The 19751-nt window shown below is 46.0% G+C and overlaps 1 protein-coding gene across 1 annotated transcript; it reads left to right on the top strand.

Annotated features, from left to right (window-relative positions):
• The first annotated feature begins 1422 nt into the window (after positions 1-1422).
• LOC144101674 (uncharacterized) lies at positions 1423-19459 on the top strand. The gene is made up of 11 exons (XM_077634808.1): positions 1423-1633; positions 2420-2435; positions 4001-4095; positions 4675-4857; positions 7089-7311; positions 9581-9731; positions 12795-12898; positions 15087-15237; positions 16990-17163; positions 18856-18981; positions 19250-19459. The coding sequence occupies exons 1-11, from the start codon at positions 1423-1425 to the stop codon at positions 19457-19459; spliced, it is 1644 nt and encodes a 547-aa protein (XP_077490934.1).
• The last annotated feature ends 292 nt before the right edge of the window (positions 19460-19751 follow it).

Genomic DNA, 19751 nt, shown 5'->3' with positions numbered 1-19751 from the left:
GACACATCTGACCCACATTTCTTAGTGTTGGTAATTTACATATGGAGGTAATTTTCTCGTAAAGTTAAACTTAGCCACTCCTCAAGGAATTCGAAAACTATGAATTCAAAACTCCCATTATGAATGAGGTCGCGTTAGAAAGGGTAGTGTGGCTGGGGTCGTTAACAATAGTAGCTCCTCGTAGAAGATGATTTCAAATAATCATGGTCTGAAAGGAATGAATAGAAAGCTACAGTAGCTTAGACGTGTTGATTACAACTCTTTGCATGTGGTAAGCTCCAGAAGAAATGAAGACGCCTGCTGTAATAAAAGCGATCGCACGTAATAATTTTCCTAATATATATTTGTGGAAAGGCAGAGGGCCAGACATTTTTCGCCGTTCAGTGAGCAGTAATTTCAATTTGAGATACACCGGCTGTGCGATTATTAATTAGGCGGTGGCGCCATCACTCCTTCGTTTACGCCCATGAAGTGTATTTACAACCTCATTAGGCATTGTCAGTAAACACAATTGGTGATTTTTTTTCGTGTCCTCAACAATATAATGCCACGAATCTTTGTAGTGTTTGTTTGTCTATTCTGCAGATTCGTATCCTCAAAGATTCATCGAGCAGTTTTCTTCCGCTCACATTGCGTGCCACATGGAAATGCAATTGTTTGCTGTGTCGACAAATAACACCAGCACGAGTCTCGAGCCTTGGCTACTGAGTGAAGAAGTCTATTGCAAGACGTCACCATGCTTACTAAGGAGAAGAAGAATAAGAAGAAGACGTCACCGCTGCTTCGAACGCACAGCTGCACCGCTTCGTCGGCGATCTTGTCAGGTCTTTCGATCCGTGAGTGACATCTCCGTTGCTGTCCTCATCCCGTGACACATCGACGTTTCGTTTTCAGCCTGGCTACCTTAGTATGCCGGGTTTTTCCATAACTGAAGGGTTTTCCGCTGATGCACTCGGGAACACGCGGGTATAACATGTGGATTCTGCCCCAAATTCTGCATTACCTCGAGGCTCGTTTTAACGCTTTGCATAACATTGTGTAGTTCTCAGCAACTACCCCCCCCCCCCCCACCTACCACATGACACGACGAACTTAGCGGACGCAATGACCAGCCCTTCCGACCCCACCGACCCGAGAAGCCGCCCTCTTGCGAGGACACAGCTCTCCTGCCCATGCCTTTCGGCGCGCCCAAGAGCTTTGGCCGTCGGCTCCTGGCGACCTGCGGCCCGGAAGCTTCGTGGACCGCGAATCATAAGGCCACCTCCTTCATCGTTGCGGCGAGCACCTCGTTACTTTATCCTTACTGTTGAACAATTCGCTGAAGCTCATCACCATTTCATGGAAATTAAGTTTGCAATAGCCAAATACGCCGGTAGGGACTATGTCTGCAAAATTTTATTTTTCAGCCACCTGGTGACTGTCATGCACGGTACAGCCTACTCCAAGCCGGCGGGTAGCATCAGGCCCCACGGCTTCAACCAGGCCACCAATCTACCTTTATATGCGCAATCAATGTATCCGCCACCCGAGTGCCCACCGCCTCCATACCCACCACCTGCGTCCGGACAGGCAACGCTAAGGCCGCTGTTGATCGAACAGGCTGGCATGCACAGCCTGCTGCTTGGAAGCGCAGGTAAGAAACCGCGACTGCTTATGCGCCATAAAAAATATTCATGCGCGCACATGATACGTGCAGTGCAATCAACAAAACGGGACCCTTCTTTATGTCGTTGTCAGTTTCACCAAATACTTGGAGGCCATTTTTTTCTGTACAAACAATAATTTTAAAAACGTGTGGGTACCGCCAAACGGGGTGCCTGCCGAAAGTTTTTTTGTCAGCCTACCGCTAAACAGGCTTTCAGCGGGTATAAGGCGCTAGACACTTCTTGGGTCAACAGAACGATAGTAGCGTCCAGGAAGAAGAGGTGGGGCGAAATTATTACCGCAGTAGCAAGCAGACATGCGCTTGTCTAGTGTCCCAGCCTTGGTGCCCGTTTGGCAGCTTTGTGACCTTGGGCCGGCAAATGCACTGAATGATCTAAATATTTAAGCTAAGACCTTAAAGCGGTGTGTAGTCCCCAGTTGAAGCTATGCCTTAATGAAAAGAAAACATACACCAAAGATCAAATATTGGACCTATCCTGTTCATAGAAGCAGAATTTGTATTACATCGCATTGTTTAGAAGTTTCGTATTTCTTGAGAACATATCTTCTATAGTTTCCGGGCTCTGTGAACCCTAAGCGCATTTGACCGAGTTTTGGTGTCTGTTATCATACGAACTCAGGGATATGTAACTTTACCTTTGCCGGTACCACGCTTTGAACTTGCAAGGGCACCCGCAGCTTTCACTTGAAAGTCTGACTTTTCCACTTGTCTCACTTTTTCACTGTTACGCCTTTTTACTTTTGTCCTTTCCAGATCCCAAGATGCACTCGTAAGTATATACTGCGTGCAGTCATTCTTTACGATCCAGTGTTGTAGCTTTGGGCGGATTTGGACTTCTCCCAGTTCTCCGAGAAATTAACCCACGAAGAATATATTATTCTTTATGTGACACGAATATCTTCATTGACAAATCAATTTTCCCAACACGTAAAAATAAGAAAAGCGTACACCATGCCATGTAAACTAATTGATTGCAATAAATTCCCTTTACAAGAAGCTGATGCTGCCGTCGTGTAGTGTGCATCTCCATATCCAAAGAATTTCAGAGGTCTTAGCATAAATCATTGCGAAAAGAGAGCTTCTATAACCTTGCAGCGTGGGACACAAAGCGACATTATATGGTGGCACTATCGAGAGACACTGAATCGCTAGCTGAGTCAGCAAGGAGGTCTTGCAGTGCAATACCGGCAATAATAACCTGGTTATAATTCCAGGGAACGAGAACCCCAGACAGCTAATGTCAGTAATATAACCTTTTCTGATGCTGGTAAACTTGTTGCTTATTTCTACACTGCCTTCAAACTTCACTAATATCGGACTTTCCGGAGTCTGCTTCATACTGCTGACTACTTTGGTGGAGATAAATGATACGGCCGTCTGGTGGAATAATGATGTTATCAATTCTTTAGGCGTAGAGATTCGCATGGCATGGATCATGGTCTTGTGCCAAGCAGTGCACAGTACTTGGATGAAAGCTACCAACTTTTGGCTGGTATCAAGTTGCAAAAAGAGCATTACAGTAACGATAAATATGTAGCAGATATCCATGTATCTGCGTAGCTAATGCAATCTACATTCTTAGCGAAATTTACAAGTTTAAAAGATGCATGCAATATTCGGAATGCGTGAGCCGCAACGGAAGTCCATTTTCCTGCTATTAGCCTATGAGTTGCAACCAGATGTGTAGAGGTGAAATTTGGACTCTTGTGTGCTTCAGTCAATGGAGGCTATAGCTGAAAAACATGGCACCAATGCGCTCACTGTTTAAGTCGATTGTGTCAAGGGCCCCGTTTTCCAGAATACCTGTGTCGGTGCTGTCGGCATTTTCAGCGAAAACTCACGAGCATGGCTCTGGCAGGTGGTCCACAGAGTAGCAACCTGTGAGGCAGGTGGGCCATCTAGGTCACGTGACTACGCGGCATCATCAAAAACTGCCCACCGGATAGTGAGCAAACTGCTCTTTGTGGTAAGTGGGAGATAATTAAGTTAACGATTGGTCGCTCGAGAAGGGCAACTTGCGCCGCACAAGGCCCACAGCTGGGAGCACCTGCCATCGCAGGCCAGTGTCGCATCGCTTAACCGCTGCACCACTGCGCAAGCAAGGGTATGAGGACGCCCAGAGATCCATGAACGTGCAATGTAGAGAATTACCTACTGCTAGTATGGGAATTAACACATTACGCTACCGCGTCATACCCTTAAGGCGGAGCTTAAGTGTCCCCTCCAATCTTTCTCTCACCGCACACTTTTCTTCTCGAGCAAGCATATATAATAAAGATAGCTACATTCGTCAAGCGATAATAACCATCTTACTCTTGTATCGCCTTTATGCAGGGAGAACAGCGCGTCTACATTCATGACGATCCTGTGCGCTTTGCTGTTTTTCCTCATCAGTGCCTCGGTCGTCACGGTATTGTGGCTGGGAGGCGGTAAGTACTGACTACTTTTCCGTTTTTTTAATGTGGCAGTTTAGGCTTGTTTGCTTGTCATGGCGAAAGCGTACAGCTAACTAACGGATGAAGAGACAAGAGAGGAAGACACATGGGACACACGAGCGCTGATTTACAACAGTTTATTTTCTATCCACGGGACGGAACAAATATGAAGAGCATAGTCAGCATAACGCATGCGCAGAAGTTGATACATTCATGCCAAGACGCAGGTACGTTGGCTCCTTGCGAGCAAAAGCACTCGATGGCTTTGACCAATTAGGCGCTTCCTGTGTGTCAAAGCCATCGACCGCTCTCTAAGGAGCAGTGACGTAGCAAAGCATTATTTAGCGAGATCCGGGGAGAGGGCATGGGGTGCCTTCCTTGGTGGTGGACGAGACGGCAGAGTTATGTAATGTTGTGATGGAAAAGGGACATTCTAGTGCCTGAGGTGTTGTAAAACTTCAACATTCCGCTTAGAATGTTGGAAGCGACTCTTCGTCGCTCGTGTAGTTGCCAGTCTAAATGATACACAGTATGTGCGTAATACCGGCGCCGCTTTTGTAAATACGCGCGCAGCCTTCGCCAACCCGGTCACCGAGACCAAGGACGAAAGTGACGTCAGCGTACGTATTCCCCTTGGCCCTTCTCCCCCCATGGTAGTGGAGGTGCCGGAGAGGGGCGACGATCCGGGCCCCGTGACTCTCGAGTCGTCGACAACGACAGTCGGCGTGGAGACCACGACACCTCTGCGTCCGAACGGTCAGTTCGAGCTCGTGTAAGGCAACGGGTACTGCCGTTTAGCAACTTGCATAGACCCCGCGCATACTAAACGTGCACATATAAGTTTCTAGGAGCTTTGTACACCACAAGCGTTATTGTTAGTGAAAGAATGAAAGTAAGCAAAAGAAATCATCAAACCTTTGGTCCAAGAAATGACCGCTAGTAGGAATAAATGAATGAGTGAGGAATTCATGACAACATTAGAATCCTCCGCGTATATAGCCGGTTAAATATTTGATAACAATTTTATGTCATCTGCTCATCAGCCTGAATTGCTGTGCTGTGAAACCCGCACAATTCCGCTCATCAAAAGGCATCACTTCGCGGCGCATGTGTCACGTGAGCTTGTTTATCGCACGTCGGTGGGATCAGCGAGCAGAGAAGACCGCAGCGTAGGCGAGGCAGAGGTGGCGGCGCATGACATGAATTGCTGTGCGTTCATGTGCGCGGTCCACTGCTGCGCGGTTGTCCGAATTGCGCGCGAGATGGCCAAAATGTTCGAGTAGCAACGACGTTGGTATAGACTTGCTGGAAATTCTATATTTCTTATAGGGTCAAAGTTGCAGAGCGAGCAGCCAGGAGTCTAACTGACATTTGTAAACGCTATATCTATGAAGCCCCAATTCACCTGCTTACTGGTTAGCATGATTCACCTGCTTTCTGAAGCCCGAAAAGAGAGGTATTATTAAGCTGCAAAAGCCGTGCTTATACCTTAAAAGCTAATTTTTAAGTCACCGCCGGGAATCGTTGAAACTTGCGATATAGGCACTGCGCTTCAGAAAGCTCTGTTTGGAATCCTGTGTACTGGCGCGACTTTAGTGGGCATGCATGTGTTCTGAAAAAAGGGCATTACTCAACACGCGCCGAAAAACTTAAGTTCTCCCTGTGGCGGTAGTGGAATGGAAGGCGGGAACGAATGAGCTTGGTAGGCATGAGTTTCGACTATGTAATCGGCTGTGTCGCCTCCAGAATCTGCAAGGCAGTTAAGTCACAAAAAAAAACTATTGATGTAACATTAAGCGACAGGAAGAGTGCAGAATGAGAGAGCGACTGAACACGGACGTGGTAAAGAACAGCGCAGCGACGACGGACGCGTACGAAGAAAGAGGACGCAACACGAGTTAATGATATCCTGATCGAAGTCAAGAAGAATAACTGGGCATGGGCAGGGCATATATTGCGCAGGCAAGATCACTGATGGTCTTTTAAGGCAACGAAGGAGATTCCAAGTGAAGTCTTTTAAGGCGACGAAGGAGATTCCAAGTGAAGTTAAGCGTTGCAGAGGGCATCAGGGAGTCAGGTGGACGAATGATATCTGGTGGTTAACGAGGATGTATCAGTGGGCCGCAGCTGGTGCAGCATCGGAGTAGTTGGAGGGGTGTGTGGGAGGCCTTTGTCCTGTTATGGGCGTAGTTCGGCCGTTTATAAAGATGATGGCCAACTGAAGTGCTTAAAGAGAAGAATAAAATTTTGCAGGGCTTACTCTCCGCTGCTTAAATCAGCAATCTGTGCGTAAGCTAAAGCGCACGGCCCCATGGTCACTACTCAGTTATATCCATACCCCATGGTTCACGCCCCCTAGCTAAGCCTAAGCTTCTGGCTGCGGCCAACGCGCACTGAACTGCGCTAGCATTAGTTTGGAAGCTTAACGACATCAGGATAGTTTTAATGCAGCCGACGCTTTAAGCCTATACGATATCGTAGCAGCGGGGTACCTGCCTTGCATGAGCAGACGGAAAGTTCAGGCGAGTATCAGCCACTTAGCGTGCGCAGCACATACCCAGCGGGTCTCGTAAACGTCTACAGCATATTATGGCTCAGTTAATCTAACACTCATTCTTAATGCGATAGCACTACTTTACACGGTTCCTGGAAAAATAAATACTGCCGCGACTGGGTTTCGAGCCCGCGGCGGCGTGAACAGGTCCGCTTCGCTGGCCACTGCAAGAGAGCACTATGCTATCGCTGCAGCCGATCACGCCTCGTGTTAAACTAAACACAAGCTTAACACAAAGCAAAGCAATGAGCCAAGCAGGATTAACACATGCTTTCGCACGTCTACTCGGTTCAACCCCGCTAAAACCCTAGCACTTTTTTTCTTCTTACGTGGACAGTGAGTGCTCCGCTTGACACCACGTCCTCGTGCGCTCAAGTTATGGCGGACATACTCACGTACTTAGCTTAAAATAATTTGCGCCGCTCGTACACAGTCCCGGGGCACGAGACCCTGCTCTGCACCTACGGCAAGGGGACGACGGCGGACTCTGTGATGGCCGAAGATGGCCTCTGCGATTACGCCTTCTTCGACTCGCTGTACCAGAGCGACGAGAATACAGTCGTCGACCACAAGCGGTTTGGGCAAGACCTGAGGACTTTCTTGCGGGCTGCCGACAGATATACCAGGACTGCACTCGGACTGGCGTTCGCTTTCTAGTGAGTATGAGTCCAAGTCAAGAGGATGAAATGGGCTTGGGCAGTTTGCCCCATTTTGATTAGAAAGTGCTTGTATTGTTTCAGCCCAGTGTGCGCATGCTCCACTCAAAATGCATTTATGTACCTTCTTTCTCGCAGTAAAACCCCAGTTGATGTTTAGCGCTTGTCCTGTCTTCTTCTCTGTCTGCGTCCCAGTTTTATGCGCTAGTCTTTTAATTAATGATGACATACCAACTAGCCCAGCTTTCCGCATTGATTGAGGGCTTGGGCAGGGCATGAACTGCGATGGCAAGATAACCGCTGGTCCTTAATGGTAACGGAGTGCATTCCAAGAGAAGGCAAGCGTAGCACGGAACAGCAGAGGGTTAGGTGGTCCGATGAGATTAGGAAGTTTGCAGGCATAGGGTGGGTGCAGCAGGCAAAAGACACGATTAATTGGAGAGGCATGGGAGAGGCTTTTGCCCTGCAGTGTGTGTAGTCAGGCTGATAATGACGATGATGAGATTGTAAGCAGTGTTCAAATATATGAGTATTCACATTCCCCTGTTGTTAACGAAAATTGTAACTGAAAAGGGCAATAATTGCTCTTTAGTATCGACCTTGGGTAGCTGGTCTTTCATAGTTTGGTGAACCCCGGAGTATACAGAAGCTGTGGCATGTTAAATAGCAAAAAAAGTATTATGGCTCCTGTTCCACGTGTGGAGAAAAAAAAATAAACTCAGAGACCGAGTTCCAATTGGATTTTGTTTCAGGAAAGAACCTTCTAAAAGTCATTTGTTTTAACAAAAACAGGCTGCAAAGAAAGTTCTTTATTATGACTGGTATCTCTAGTAGTGGACTTCCTCAAGGAGCGAAGTAGGACTATACAGTGTTTACCTGTCAAGAATTTATGAAGGAACAAAATGCCATTCAGCTTTTTTTGTGCACACAAACCAACGGCATGTTATTGCATTTCGTAAGCTTTGTTGCAGAGTCAGACTTCCGTTTATTCAAAATGAAATGGACGGCATTTCTCTTAATGAGCTCGAGTTCGTAGAGATCTTTGTATTTAACGGGTCCATATTTACACAAGCATCTTCAAATCTTAAGCTGCTGGAATAATTTTATGCCAACAGCTTAATATTCCTATGTGAGTGTTTTAGTTTACCTCTCAAGAAACAAACCTTTGTGAACACAAAACAGCCCATCTCATAAATATGAGTGGCTCAGGCTGCTCGGTTGGTAAAAGTTAAGGTTATTCGGTTTTTAAGTGTCTCTCCTGGAAATTTATGTAATGAGACCTCACTAATTTTATTACTGTCAAGGCAATACTCACAAAAATTTTTTTTTTGTGCAACTCGCAAGTGCACGCTCTTAACGACGGTAAAGTCCCCACACCCTCCTTAACACCCGTGATAAACATAGAGCTGATATTCTCGGGGTAATTCATGGTATGTAGTTGAAGTTCTCAAACCAGAAATTCGGGAAAAGAGCATTTTTTCAACAGTATAGTTCCGTTATGAACTGAATTGTTTCGCATATCGCAAAATTGAGCCATATCAATCAATACATCCGCAGATCCTTCCTCGAGACGTTTGCAGTTTTCTGCATGCAATAGTTAAAAAGCCACGCCATTCGTTTTCCATGGCAGTCTTAATTGGTCCGAGCGTAGTATTTCCCGACATATCACGAATTTAGACCATTCCAATCAGTACGTTCATAACTTTGTCTTACAATATTGAACATTTACCTCACAATTGAAAAAGATGTGCAATAAATGCGGATATGTTTTTGTTTATGTATGTTCACAATAACAAACGTCCTGATGCACCACCTAAGTACTAACGAGCCTGGTAATAATAATAACTATTGTGCACATATCAGTCAGTAGAAAAAAGTGTGTCGATTTTGAGAACTATTAGATGGGCTTCTTAGGCTTTGGAAGTTATTATCGTTGCATATAATAATTATAATAGAGGCATTTATTGGCCACTAATGAAAATGAATGCCACCAAACGGGTCCACCTATTCGAATCGCCCTGGTTTTGCCCTTCAAGATGTCATTTCTGATATTGTCATACCGATTTCAAATGTAGTAAGAATGGGGAGAGTGCATTCATTCCTTGTTTTTTGTTGCCTAACTAGACCATTTGTGGAGCGTAATTCTGGGCAGCTGAGGGGAGGATGACCTCTTTGGTGATTTTAGCGCGGGTAGTACAGCGGCTTTCACTGTCGCTTCTATTGTTTGCACCAACAAACTTATTTCTTATGCGATTCACGTGCTGCGCAGCGACATGGTGCGGGCGTCTTCTGATGTGCGCAAGGCGAACCCGAGTCCGATGGAGCAGTTCTGGCGCAAGAGAATCTTCCACGTGGGAGTACTTGATACGCCAGAAACAGTGCTCGGGCGTCAGATGCTGGCGTCAATCACGCTGCTCAAAGTGAGTCTGGCTGTCGCTTTGATTCTCCATCAAGGTTTATAGCGAAAAAACAATGCAGATGCATCTGCGAGACATTTGGTACAGTTGCTGCCGACAAGATTTCCTTGCGACTGCACACCCAGTCATTTTTACGCATACCCGTAATTACCCGATTGTGCACTTTTTTTGCACACGTCTATCTAGAAACAGCGAGTGCATTACGATCGCTTGCAAAGCCAAGCTACGAATAGCCTCAGCGTCCTTCCAAAGTATGCTAGGTAAGCATTTAACTCTGGCAGTTCGAATCGTTTGACTCTTAGAAATCTGAGGCGGAACTCACATGAAAATGGCCACCTGAAACTGCGATGCCGATCCGCAGGGATCGTGCCCCGACCCCGCAAGGGTTCGAAACGCTTCATGTGTAAATAAAAAATTACAGACGACCACTGGGATTGATGCGGACGAGTAGGCGTCAGCATTAGTGCTCCCCAGGACTGAGCTGCCGATGCGGCTGACGAATTCAAAGTGTGCAAGCGGTGGTGTGATCTAGTCCGTCAATAGTTGTGTCACACGCCGTGCCCGCCCTACACTTTGCCCACCCAATCCAGCACAGTGTCACACGCTGTACCCCCGTTCCAGTCACCTCCAGCTGCTACCCGTCCCCTCCCACCCTCTCTTTGTCTTCCCTCTCCGCCTTTCTTCTCCGCCCAAATTAGAAAGTGTAACGGGGGGTTTGTTACGAGGTACTGGGGCGACGGGAACGGCAACGGCAGCAGTCTGGGATCAGATCGGCAAAAGACACACAAGCGTAGCGCTGGCAAAAACTCTCGAGAACACTGTCACCTCGCCTTCGTCTTTTCAAATCATCAGACGCATCTTCTTCTTTAGCCTTACAATCGGAACATTTCTCTTTCTCCACTTCACCTTCTACCAACCGAGACTTCAGACGGGCGGAGAGATTTTTCCAACATGAGGCTTCTAAACGCTAACACATGAAAAACAATAATTTGCATGAAAATGACTCTCATAACCACCATGCGAATGCTCGCTATTTAAACGGTTTGCCTTCGGTGGAAGGTGCTTTGCACGATGTACGGCTGCTTATGAATGACATTATTTATTACCGACTTTAATTCTGGTAACCTCCATAGTTTGCGTATCGCAACAATCCGAAACTACAGGGTCATTGGCAGTTCAGTTTGTCGTTTACCAGGCTAGTCGGCCTGGTCACACGCGAGTGCGTAAGGCGTGAAAAGTACAGTTTTATCGCCGTCGATCTTCGTTTGCTTCAAACTGTAGGCCTTGCAATTGAAGTGTTGCACGTGTGTTGCATTAAGATGCGCTCACCACATTGATAGAGAAGAATCGTCAAGAGAGCGACGAGCAATAAAGAGAGAGCAGATACGAATGTCAGTTCAGACGACATCAATGAGCCGGAGTAACTGGGTTCGATCCCGAGCGCGGCGGCCCCGTTTCGATGGAGACGAAATGCTAAGGCGCCCGTGGGCTTTGCGATGTCAGTGCACGTTAAAGATCCCCAGGTGGTCGAAATTGTTCCGGAGCCCTCCACTACGGGACCACTTTCTCCCCTTCTTCTCTCACTCCCACCTTCTGCCCTTCCCTTACGGCGCGGTTCGGGTGTCCACCGAGATATCTGAGACAATTACTGCGCATTTCTTTTTCTCAAAAACCAAGTTTCAATTTTTTTCAACTTGTGCTTTTTCTGTGATTCGCGAACATGAAAATCGAGTATGCGTTAGAATGCAGTGATTTCGGTGCTATGTATTTACCTATGTTCGTTGTCTTGCCAGAACTCCCTTAGAAGCCCTGGCGTTTTACGTGGGTATATTTTCCTTTGTCCAAGTCTTCCTCTGCTTTATCTTTTTTCTTCTCTCCAAGGTCACCTGAATAGCATGGAACGTACCTTTCCACCTCTCATGGAAATTAAAGCAGTATGCCAACGCAAAAAAACACGGCAAGAATGTGCCAGTCCTATAGTTTATCTTGTCCTGGATTTTTAAGACAAGTACTCCACAGAGTGAGGAAGAAATGTTATTCGGTTACCAAGGATAGCGCCTACACTTATCACATATCTCCAATAGATAGCATAAATGACATACAGGGCTGCATTCTATCAGCCCTAGAAGAAGTACTACATGTTTTGTTCTTGAGCCTGGAAGAATAAGAGCAAGAACTAGTGACGAAGATGAACCCCGCCACGACGAGTGAATGCGACAGGTTTTATGGGAACTTCTACAATACAAACACATAGAAAACAGAGGCTAATGCGCGAAAATCTTTGAAATTGAATAGCTACTGACAATGTCTCTGTATCTCGTAAGTCGATCTATGCCATGTGAATTTCTGACTAAATGTTAGGTACATCAAGTTGTCTTTACTATTCGTTTCCTCTCATTTATGGAGTAATATCAGTACGGTGTTTCAATATTTTTAGTTAACGTTCTACATCTATTCGTGCGATTTTTCCTCATAAAGCTTGAGTGGATGGAAATGTTTTTTGTGAAAGTTTGTGATCAATTCAATTAAATTTTTTTGTATATTCATCTATCGGTAGAAGTGGTTGCGTTCATATATAATAGTTTGCATTATGCACGCTCTAATATTCTATTTGAATTTTTAATTAAAGGCTGTTATTAAAATTCACGCTTGCCTTTATGCCTTAACGATGCCGAACGTCACTGGCAAGCAAGTACCTCTGTCAAGCTTCTTCGAAGCTTTTAGCCCCTGCCTGCTGTTACATGTACAAGAAATGTATAAGTTTCACATTTAAATGAGGCGCAGGCTTTATCAGAAATATGCAGCTCAAGAAGTTTCCTTCTGAGCGGTGCATTGGTGTATCTTCAGCACCCAACAAGGTTTAACTTTAGGTCGTATGGGGACTACAATTCCTGCCAGTTTCAAAGCATATGGAACACTTACGACTCAACATGAGCCGCATGGCATGGCCGGGAAGCGAACCATCCGTGACAAAGGTGGAACCAAACAACGTAAAAAAATACCATGCAGCAGGGCAACCCGGGCTTTTCCGGATTATCCTCTAAGCCTGTTTTTCTTTCCTTACAGATGCTTCACAACCTGGCTTCGGAGCGGGGTCATTCTTCTCTAACAGTGCTTGCCGCGCCGACCCCACATAAGGACTGGGCCACATTCCTTGTCCTCCATGGCAGGTCAGTTCTTCAGGTTATGCAGCGAAGTTGCTCTGACTACCATAGTGTTACAGCGGAAATAATTGTAAAGGTACGCTTACCTAGATACGACAACATAAAGCCGACGTTTCGGGACCCGAAAGTGTCGTTAGTTCACTGTAAGCGCAGTGTATATCCTTTATTCAGATGAAGGCGATTTTTCTGCGGTGTCGATGCAATGAAATTGGTTAGCGTGTGCTTCCTGTTGCGTTTGAAAGATCACTGACAGCCGGCGGACGCTTCCTGGAGTCGTGTAAATAAACCTCTTTTCACCATAATTTAACAAAACAAATTTCATAGCCATTGTGGGTAGATATCTCGTAGGCTTCCACGTGTCCTTTTACCGATATGCCCACATGTTGACCACGTGCTCTGCCTGCAATGTTTACTTGTACGTAGATAAGGTACGACCCAGAAAGCGCTTTCAGTGAACGTGGGAACCGCATGGAGCTGGAAATGTATTTCACTGCTAAAATGTCGAGAATTGGTCCTAATAGGTGAATCATGTTGGTTCAAGGCGTTTAACCTTTCACAGAACGAGCGCTTGGAGATGTACGCACAGCTAAGAGTACTGCATGGTGATGAAGCAATGCACACTACGTAATCCGATGACATTTTAGCGCCACTGTGGGTGATCGAGATCTCTTGAGATAAAGAAATTCAAGAAGGGTTTTGAGGCGGGCTAGTTGGTGGATTTCGTTCAATCATGAAAGAAATCTCACTGGCCAGTAAGGAGAAAATATGCCAATGTTATGACTTGCAACGGCGGTGCGTGTGCACTGTCAGAAAATTGTGTTTTGCTTGGAGAGGCCTTTGATCGCTGATTTGAGCGCTATCTCTTCAGTGTCCTCCTTCCAGGGTAACACCCTCTGAGTGGTTTCTTTTCCAGCCGCCCTTCGGTTTCCGGATTCCTCCTATCTCGCCATACCGACCCACCGCACGGCTACAACTTACCGCTTTAAGCCTGGACTCCATGTACGTGAAAACTCACGCGAACGCGAAGGCGACGGCGGCGGCGACGGCTGGCGTTCGCTCCGTCGCTTGTGGGCAACCTCCATGCAAGCGAAGGCGGCAGGCGACGCGAACCCGCGACGTGCGCAGCGGACTCCGTGCTTTGCGCACTCGAGCTTAGATACACGCCCGTAACCTGTTCTCTCTCTTAAAATTTTGTGAGTGTGCCTCATAGTCACGGCCAAAGGAATATTTCCTCTACGGCAGCGGTGTAGCGGCAGTGTAGATAGCCAAAGGCGTGCTTGCGGAGACGGAAGTCGCATCACGGGTTCACGGGAGAGGTGTGCTTTCTTTCGGTGCCTGTGAACTCCGGCTTAGTAAAAACACTCCCATAAACTGTCACCGCAGCTTGATTGTAAGTGAGCAAACTATAATTTACCAGTGAGAATGCGCGCCGCGAGTGTTTCTGCACAGTTGGAGCGCAGCGGCACGGTGGATCGAGCGCCGGTACCCGCGGCTCGACACGCATCTCTCCCTGCAGTACGCCCGCTCGCGTAGCCTGCTCCAAATGGTGTTAGCCCTCCTCACTCAACAAGTAGATTGTTTTAATTATTTAAATCATGCGGGTCTGCCTCTCAGCTACAAAACCAAACATTTTATCGACGGTGGCGATGACCAAGACGACGGGCGGGTTTCGTGAGATGTACCCGTGAGAAACCGTAGACAAACCGGAAACGGCTTTGGGGGGCTCTGGTTGGCCAGTCGCGTGGGGGACTTCCGGGCGACGAGCGAAATTATCTGTGGGTGCAGATCCGAGCGACACGGCAAGCGACACATGCATTTTGCTTCGCGCGACGGCGTCGCTCGTCGCTTGCCGCCGTCGCCTTCGCGTTTGCGTGAGTTTTCGCGTACATGGAGTCCAGGCTTCAGGATTCCTCCTGTCTCGCTACCCCTCCCTCCTTCCTCGAGCTGGAAGACCGCATGGTTGTGGTTCCTGCAGAGTATCTGCGAGGTATTGTAAAAGCAATGGAGCAGTTCAGCAATGGAATTGCATTCCGTTATCTGTTGTTGAATTCACTGATACTGCTAAGTTTGCGCGCTCGGAAAAGACGCTCCTCCTGTATCCTCTCCTGCTTGGGCAGCGGCGCTGCTTGCAGTATTGTGAAATAAATAAAAATCATTTCTTAAAATGATTGGCTGTGTGGTCATCAATGCGCAGGAATTTGGGATACTACCCGGACATGTTCGTGGTGCATGGTCACTACACGTTTGGCGACAACGTTGCCGGCAGCTGCGCCGTGATGCCCCCGACCCGCTACTCGGCGGTGAAGTTGCCGGACGAGTTTCTGCAGGAGTACCAATTTGACCTGGTGAGGCTGCGCGCGGTAGTAATCGCGCTGGACTGAAAGTTCGAAAACACGTTTGGATGCGCTGTAAAAAGGTGTCAGGCAGAAAAGAAATATGAAGGAAAAAATGGGAGAAAAGCAACCAGAACGCTTGCGTGAATGGAACCAGCTTGGACGTATATGGCGATAACACCAAGGACATGATTTCCCAAATGTTCAATGAGAGTGCAGGTTAAAGATGCTCTGGTATTCTTCTGGGGACTTTCTACGTCCATTCACCCCTTCCTCTACACCTTCCCTCATAGCGTGGACCTCGATTCGAATATGAGACTCACAGTGGCGTTTTCTTTTCCTGTAACAACCGCTTGTCACATCCAGCTCCTTCATTATCACAAATCAGTTCAATCAAGGTGTTCTACCGAACCAGAGCACACAAACAGGTGGTCTTCCTTGTACCAGACCAAACCCAGGGTTTTTAAAAAAAGGAAAAAAAAAAGGAAAACATGAGATTCATTACAAGAAAACCGGACCGTGTTCTAAGAAGTACCCCGCAAAGATATCCAGCTAGATCTGCATAATTTTGCGCATAATAATTATCGCATGCCAGCAATCTCTCTTTTGCTTTGCAAGTTGCATAATCGGCATTTAGTTGTCATCTACCAGTAGATTTGAAAACTTTCTAGACTAAAAGCGCGCGGCCTGATATGGCCCATAGGCGTTGTTTTTAATGGTTCATTTCGTTTTGTTTCAGATAAAATATGGTTAGCTCAAATATGACGCAAGCGCAAATATGACGCAAGGAATAAAAGGCATGGCCGGTCTGAATGGGGTGCCCGTGGAACGCTAGTGCCAGCGCTGAATGGGGCGCTGGCACTAGCCTTCCACGGGCACCCCATTCATTCCGGCCGTGCCAATGCCCCGCCCCGTTAGTCCCACAAATACTGCAGAGTTTCCCCAGACGAAAGTACTGTTTTATTAAATTTTATTTAAACTGAAACTCAATACTGTAAATTGAGATAAAAGCTGCAGTGAGCGGCTAGAAGGTCCTCAACTCGAGTAATGTGAGAGCTGGGCAGATCATATAGACTAACGCATGTATACAGTGTTACGCATACCGTGAGTGAAATAAATAAAGTTAACACCAAAAAAAGCTTTTCATGTGCATCGAACGACTCGTCTGATTCGTCGTTCATTGGAGTCGGTCCTGGTCCCACAGTGATACATGACCTACGTCACGACCTCATGACCTACGTCACATTAAGCAATGACCAAAGCGATAGGGCCAACTAAAACTTAAACTGAATGAACTCTTACAAAATATTATGCTCTGAAAACCGTTGTAAAGTATGTGGTATCTTGACGTGTTACAAGAAAAGCAAATTTCAAACTATTTTCGCCGTTTTATGCAATTAGTGAACTCTGAGTTAGGCGCACAAAAATTGTCTGTTTTGTTTTTCAATCCAAGTTGACATTATTTTGTAATGCTAATAACCAGACAATGTTGACATTATTTTGTAATGCTAATAATCAAAGAAAGAACTGACGTAGACAGAATTACAGAGTACATTAAAAAAACATGCAGAGTTGTTCAAGCGCGAACTTAATTCACTCATAATTTGACCAGAACAACACAAATGTTATAAAATTCCAAGAACCTACCAGCACTCTCTTCCAAACATATTCCAAAGCACTGTCGCAGTACTCTAACTAAAACTGTCGCGCAGGTTTTGAACCAGAAGCCATCCCACTGACCACTTTCGCACCAATTTACCGCAGGAATCTGCCCCGTCCAGCATTCGCGAGCTCCAAGACACAAATGTGTCAAGTCGAGGGTTGGTGTCGGTAACCATGAAGGGCCGCTGGACGTCGCCGAGTGCGGGGGAGACGTTTGAGTTCTATTCGCGGTGCGACACCAACCCGAATGCTGTGTCATTCGGCAGCTACACGGAGGTGAGTTAGCACGTAAATATCGAGGGTTGGAGGGTTCGCTGGATCAAATATATGTCCAGCTTTTCAACAAGTTATCGATTCAGGCTGACAACATCTCTGTCTATAGTTTGCTACTGAGTGGTCTTGATGTGTGTCCCGTCGTGCACGCTAATAGACTTCCAGGCTCTCATTACGACGTGCTTGTATTGTAACTGCGGGAATTTATTTATTTAATTTGTTTATTTTTATTTCTTTATTTATATATACTCCAGCACTATTCGGGCTATTGCAGGAAGGGAGAGAAAAAACTCAAAATTGCATAACGAACAGTCCACTGCACAATCAAATATTTTCAGCGATATTGAAAAGCTTTTCTTAGTGCTGTGAGTACATCAGCAGGCAGAAAGCTTAAGTTTTCAACAAGAAATTTGAACATATCTGTATGCGCATGAATAGGCGACACACTAAAGTAATGGTGTATCTATGTACATGAATATTTATAAAATTGCAAGTAATAGAAGGAATTGAGCAAAACGGGATGAATGAAGAAGAGCGTGGAAATATTCTAAACACTCACTGCCGCGACGAGTAAGTACGAAGGAGGAAATGACCTCAGCTGGAAAAGATTGCTGACGGCGAAAAATTCCTATCATACTTCGACAAATAAACCGTACAGCTTTGTTCTAAACTGATTTTATTGTTACAGTTTGTTTTAATGTGTTTTGACCAAGCCAGGTTGGAAGAAAAAAGGAAGAGGACTATTTTCATTTAGACACATGATTCCAATGATTACCATTGACAGAGTAGCTGTAAAAAGAGGGCGCAGTGGGATTACAGAATCAAATGCAGAGGTTTAAGGCAATTTACTTAATTTGCCAAGTGTGTTAATTTGATTGTGCAATACACAATCATATGCATAGAAACATATCTTAGAGACAATGTTTTGTGGTAAATCATTGATACATATTAAGAATAGCACTGGCCCGAGCACGGATCCCTGTGGTACACAGGATAATACGCTACCAGTTTCAGATGAACAGGAGTTGAAAGAAACATATCACACCTTGTACGATTGGGAAGAAAACTTAACATCCCAATTCACGAATGGACTGTTTCTAAGTATTTCGTTCAGCTTACAAAAAGGGGCAATACTATGAGAGAACACGCCAGCCTATGATGATGCGGGCTGTTCTGAAAGCAGGAGGCACGCTCCTTCGAGAGCATGATGATACGTTTCTGCAATTTTCAGCGCAGTAAGAATTTTGAAGAAAACTCCCTCCAATTTCGAAAGCGTAATGTGCCCCACAAGAGCGCTTTGAAGTGCCCAGCAACAGTATCGCTTTTTAAAGCAGAAGGAATGAAAGTACTACAAGGATCACTGCAATGTTTAGAAGAGCCGCGAGCTCCAGTCTTTCCTTTCATATTACTTCTGCTTGTACGTGTCTGCGATATGCATAATGTCGCACATAAAGGCTACCAAAGTTTTCAAAACAGTAGTGATCCCCAACTCAGTGCTTTTTTTGAGTTGCTTGGTCTGGGCTTTAATAGTTCTTTCAGTTTACCTCATTATTAACAATAATTAGCTCACTTTTCATATCTCAACTTAAGGAATGCGATGTTAAAAAAGAGCTGTTGATAGCTGACTGACTAGCTAGATAACTAACGAACCAAGCAAGCAAGCCACCAAGTGAATGCTTATTACCGTTCCCGTAGGTATGCACAAACAGCAACTACACGACTCAGCTGCAGTACAAACCTGACCACTACGCCATGCTCACGCATCATGCAACGAGGCGCCGTGCCTTCGCTTACGACAACGAAGAGGGACTGTGTACCAAGGTATTGCAAGTCCAAGACTTCTACCCGACCCAGTTTTAAATCTGAAGTTGTTTTAGGACCCATCTGTTACTGATCACGCATAGCCCCACGGGCAGTTTAACACGGCGCACATCAGGGCATCTGAATGTAGCCTTAGTTAGCAAGATCCTTTGCGTATACTCTGTGTAACAATACACAAACTCCGCGTGCATGTAGTTTGTCAGCTTCCCTACTGTATCAAAGAACAGCAGAACATTGCAATAAAACCTTTTCTTTTCTTTACGCACAGCTATGCAAGGTCAAAGGTAAAGTTGCGGACATGATCTTCGGCATCGCCGCCTACGATGTTGATTTCGACGACTACGCCAACAAGTGCTCGTCCTTGAACAAGTTCGGCTCGCATAGCCGGCTAAAAACGCTCAGAAGAATCATCGAGTACTATAAGAGTCTGGCGAGGGACAACTTCCACGAGAAGTCGTGCACCAGCATCGTTCGATGAGGGCGCTGCGGTCGTTCTTCTGACTGAAGCGGGAATACAGCGCTCCTGCTTTTAGTACAATAAATAAACAACGACGGTACTCAAATGTGACATGGACGCCGGCGTGTTATCTATGTCTAGTCAAGTCGCCAATGGAACGTCAAATTAACTTTACCCTCATATCCTGCAACCACTGGACCAGTGTTACTTTAGAAAAAAAATGCTAAGACTCGATGAAAGAAAAACCGAACATGCAGTTATACACCAGCAGGTTCTGATCATTGCAGTCAACCTTGAAGTATCCGGTGGGAGG

This window comes from Amblyomma americanum, chromosome 8 (genome assembly GCF_052857255.1).
Source record: "Amblyomma americanum isolate KBUSLIRL-KWMA chromosome 8, ASM5285725v1, whole genome shotgun sequence".
Taxonomy (NCBI): Eukaryota; Metazoa; Arthropoda; class Arachnida; order Ixodida; family Ixodidae; genus Amblyomma; species Amblyomma americanum.
Note: the sequence above shows the minus strand (reverse complement) of the source record. Positions and strands in the feature narration are given on the sequence as shown.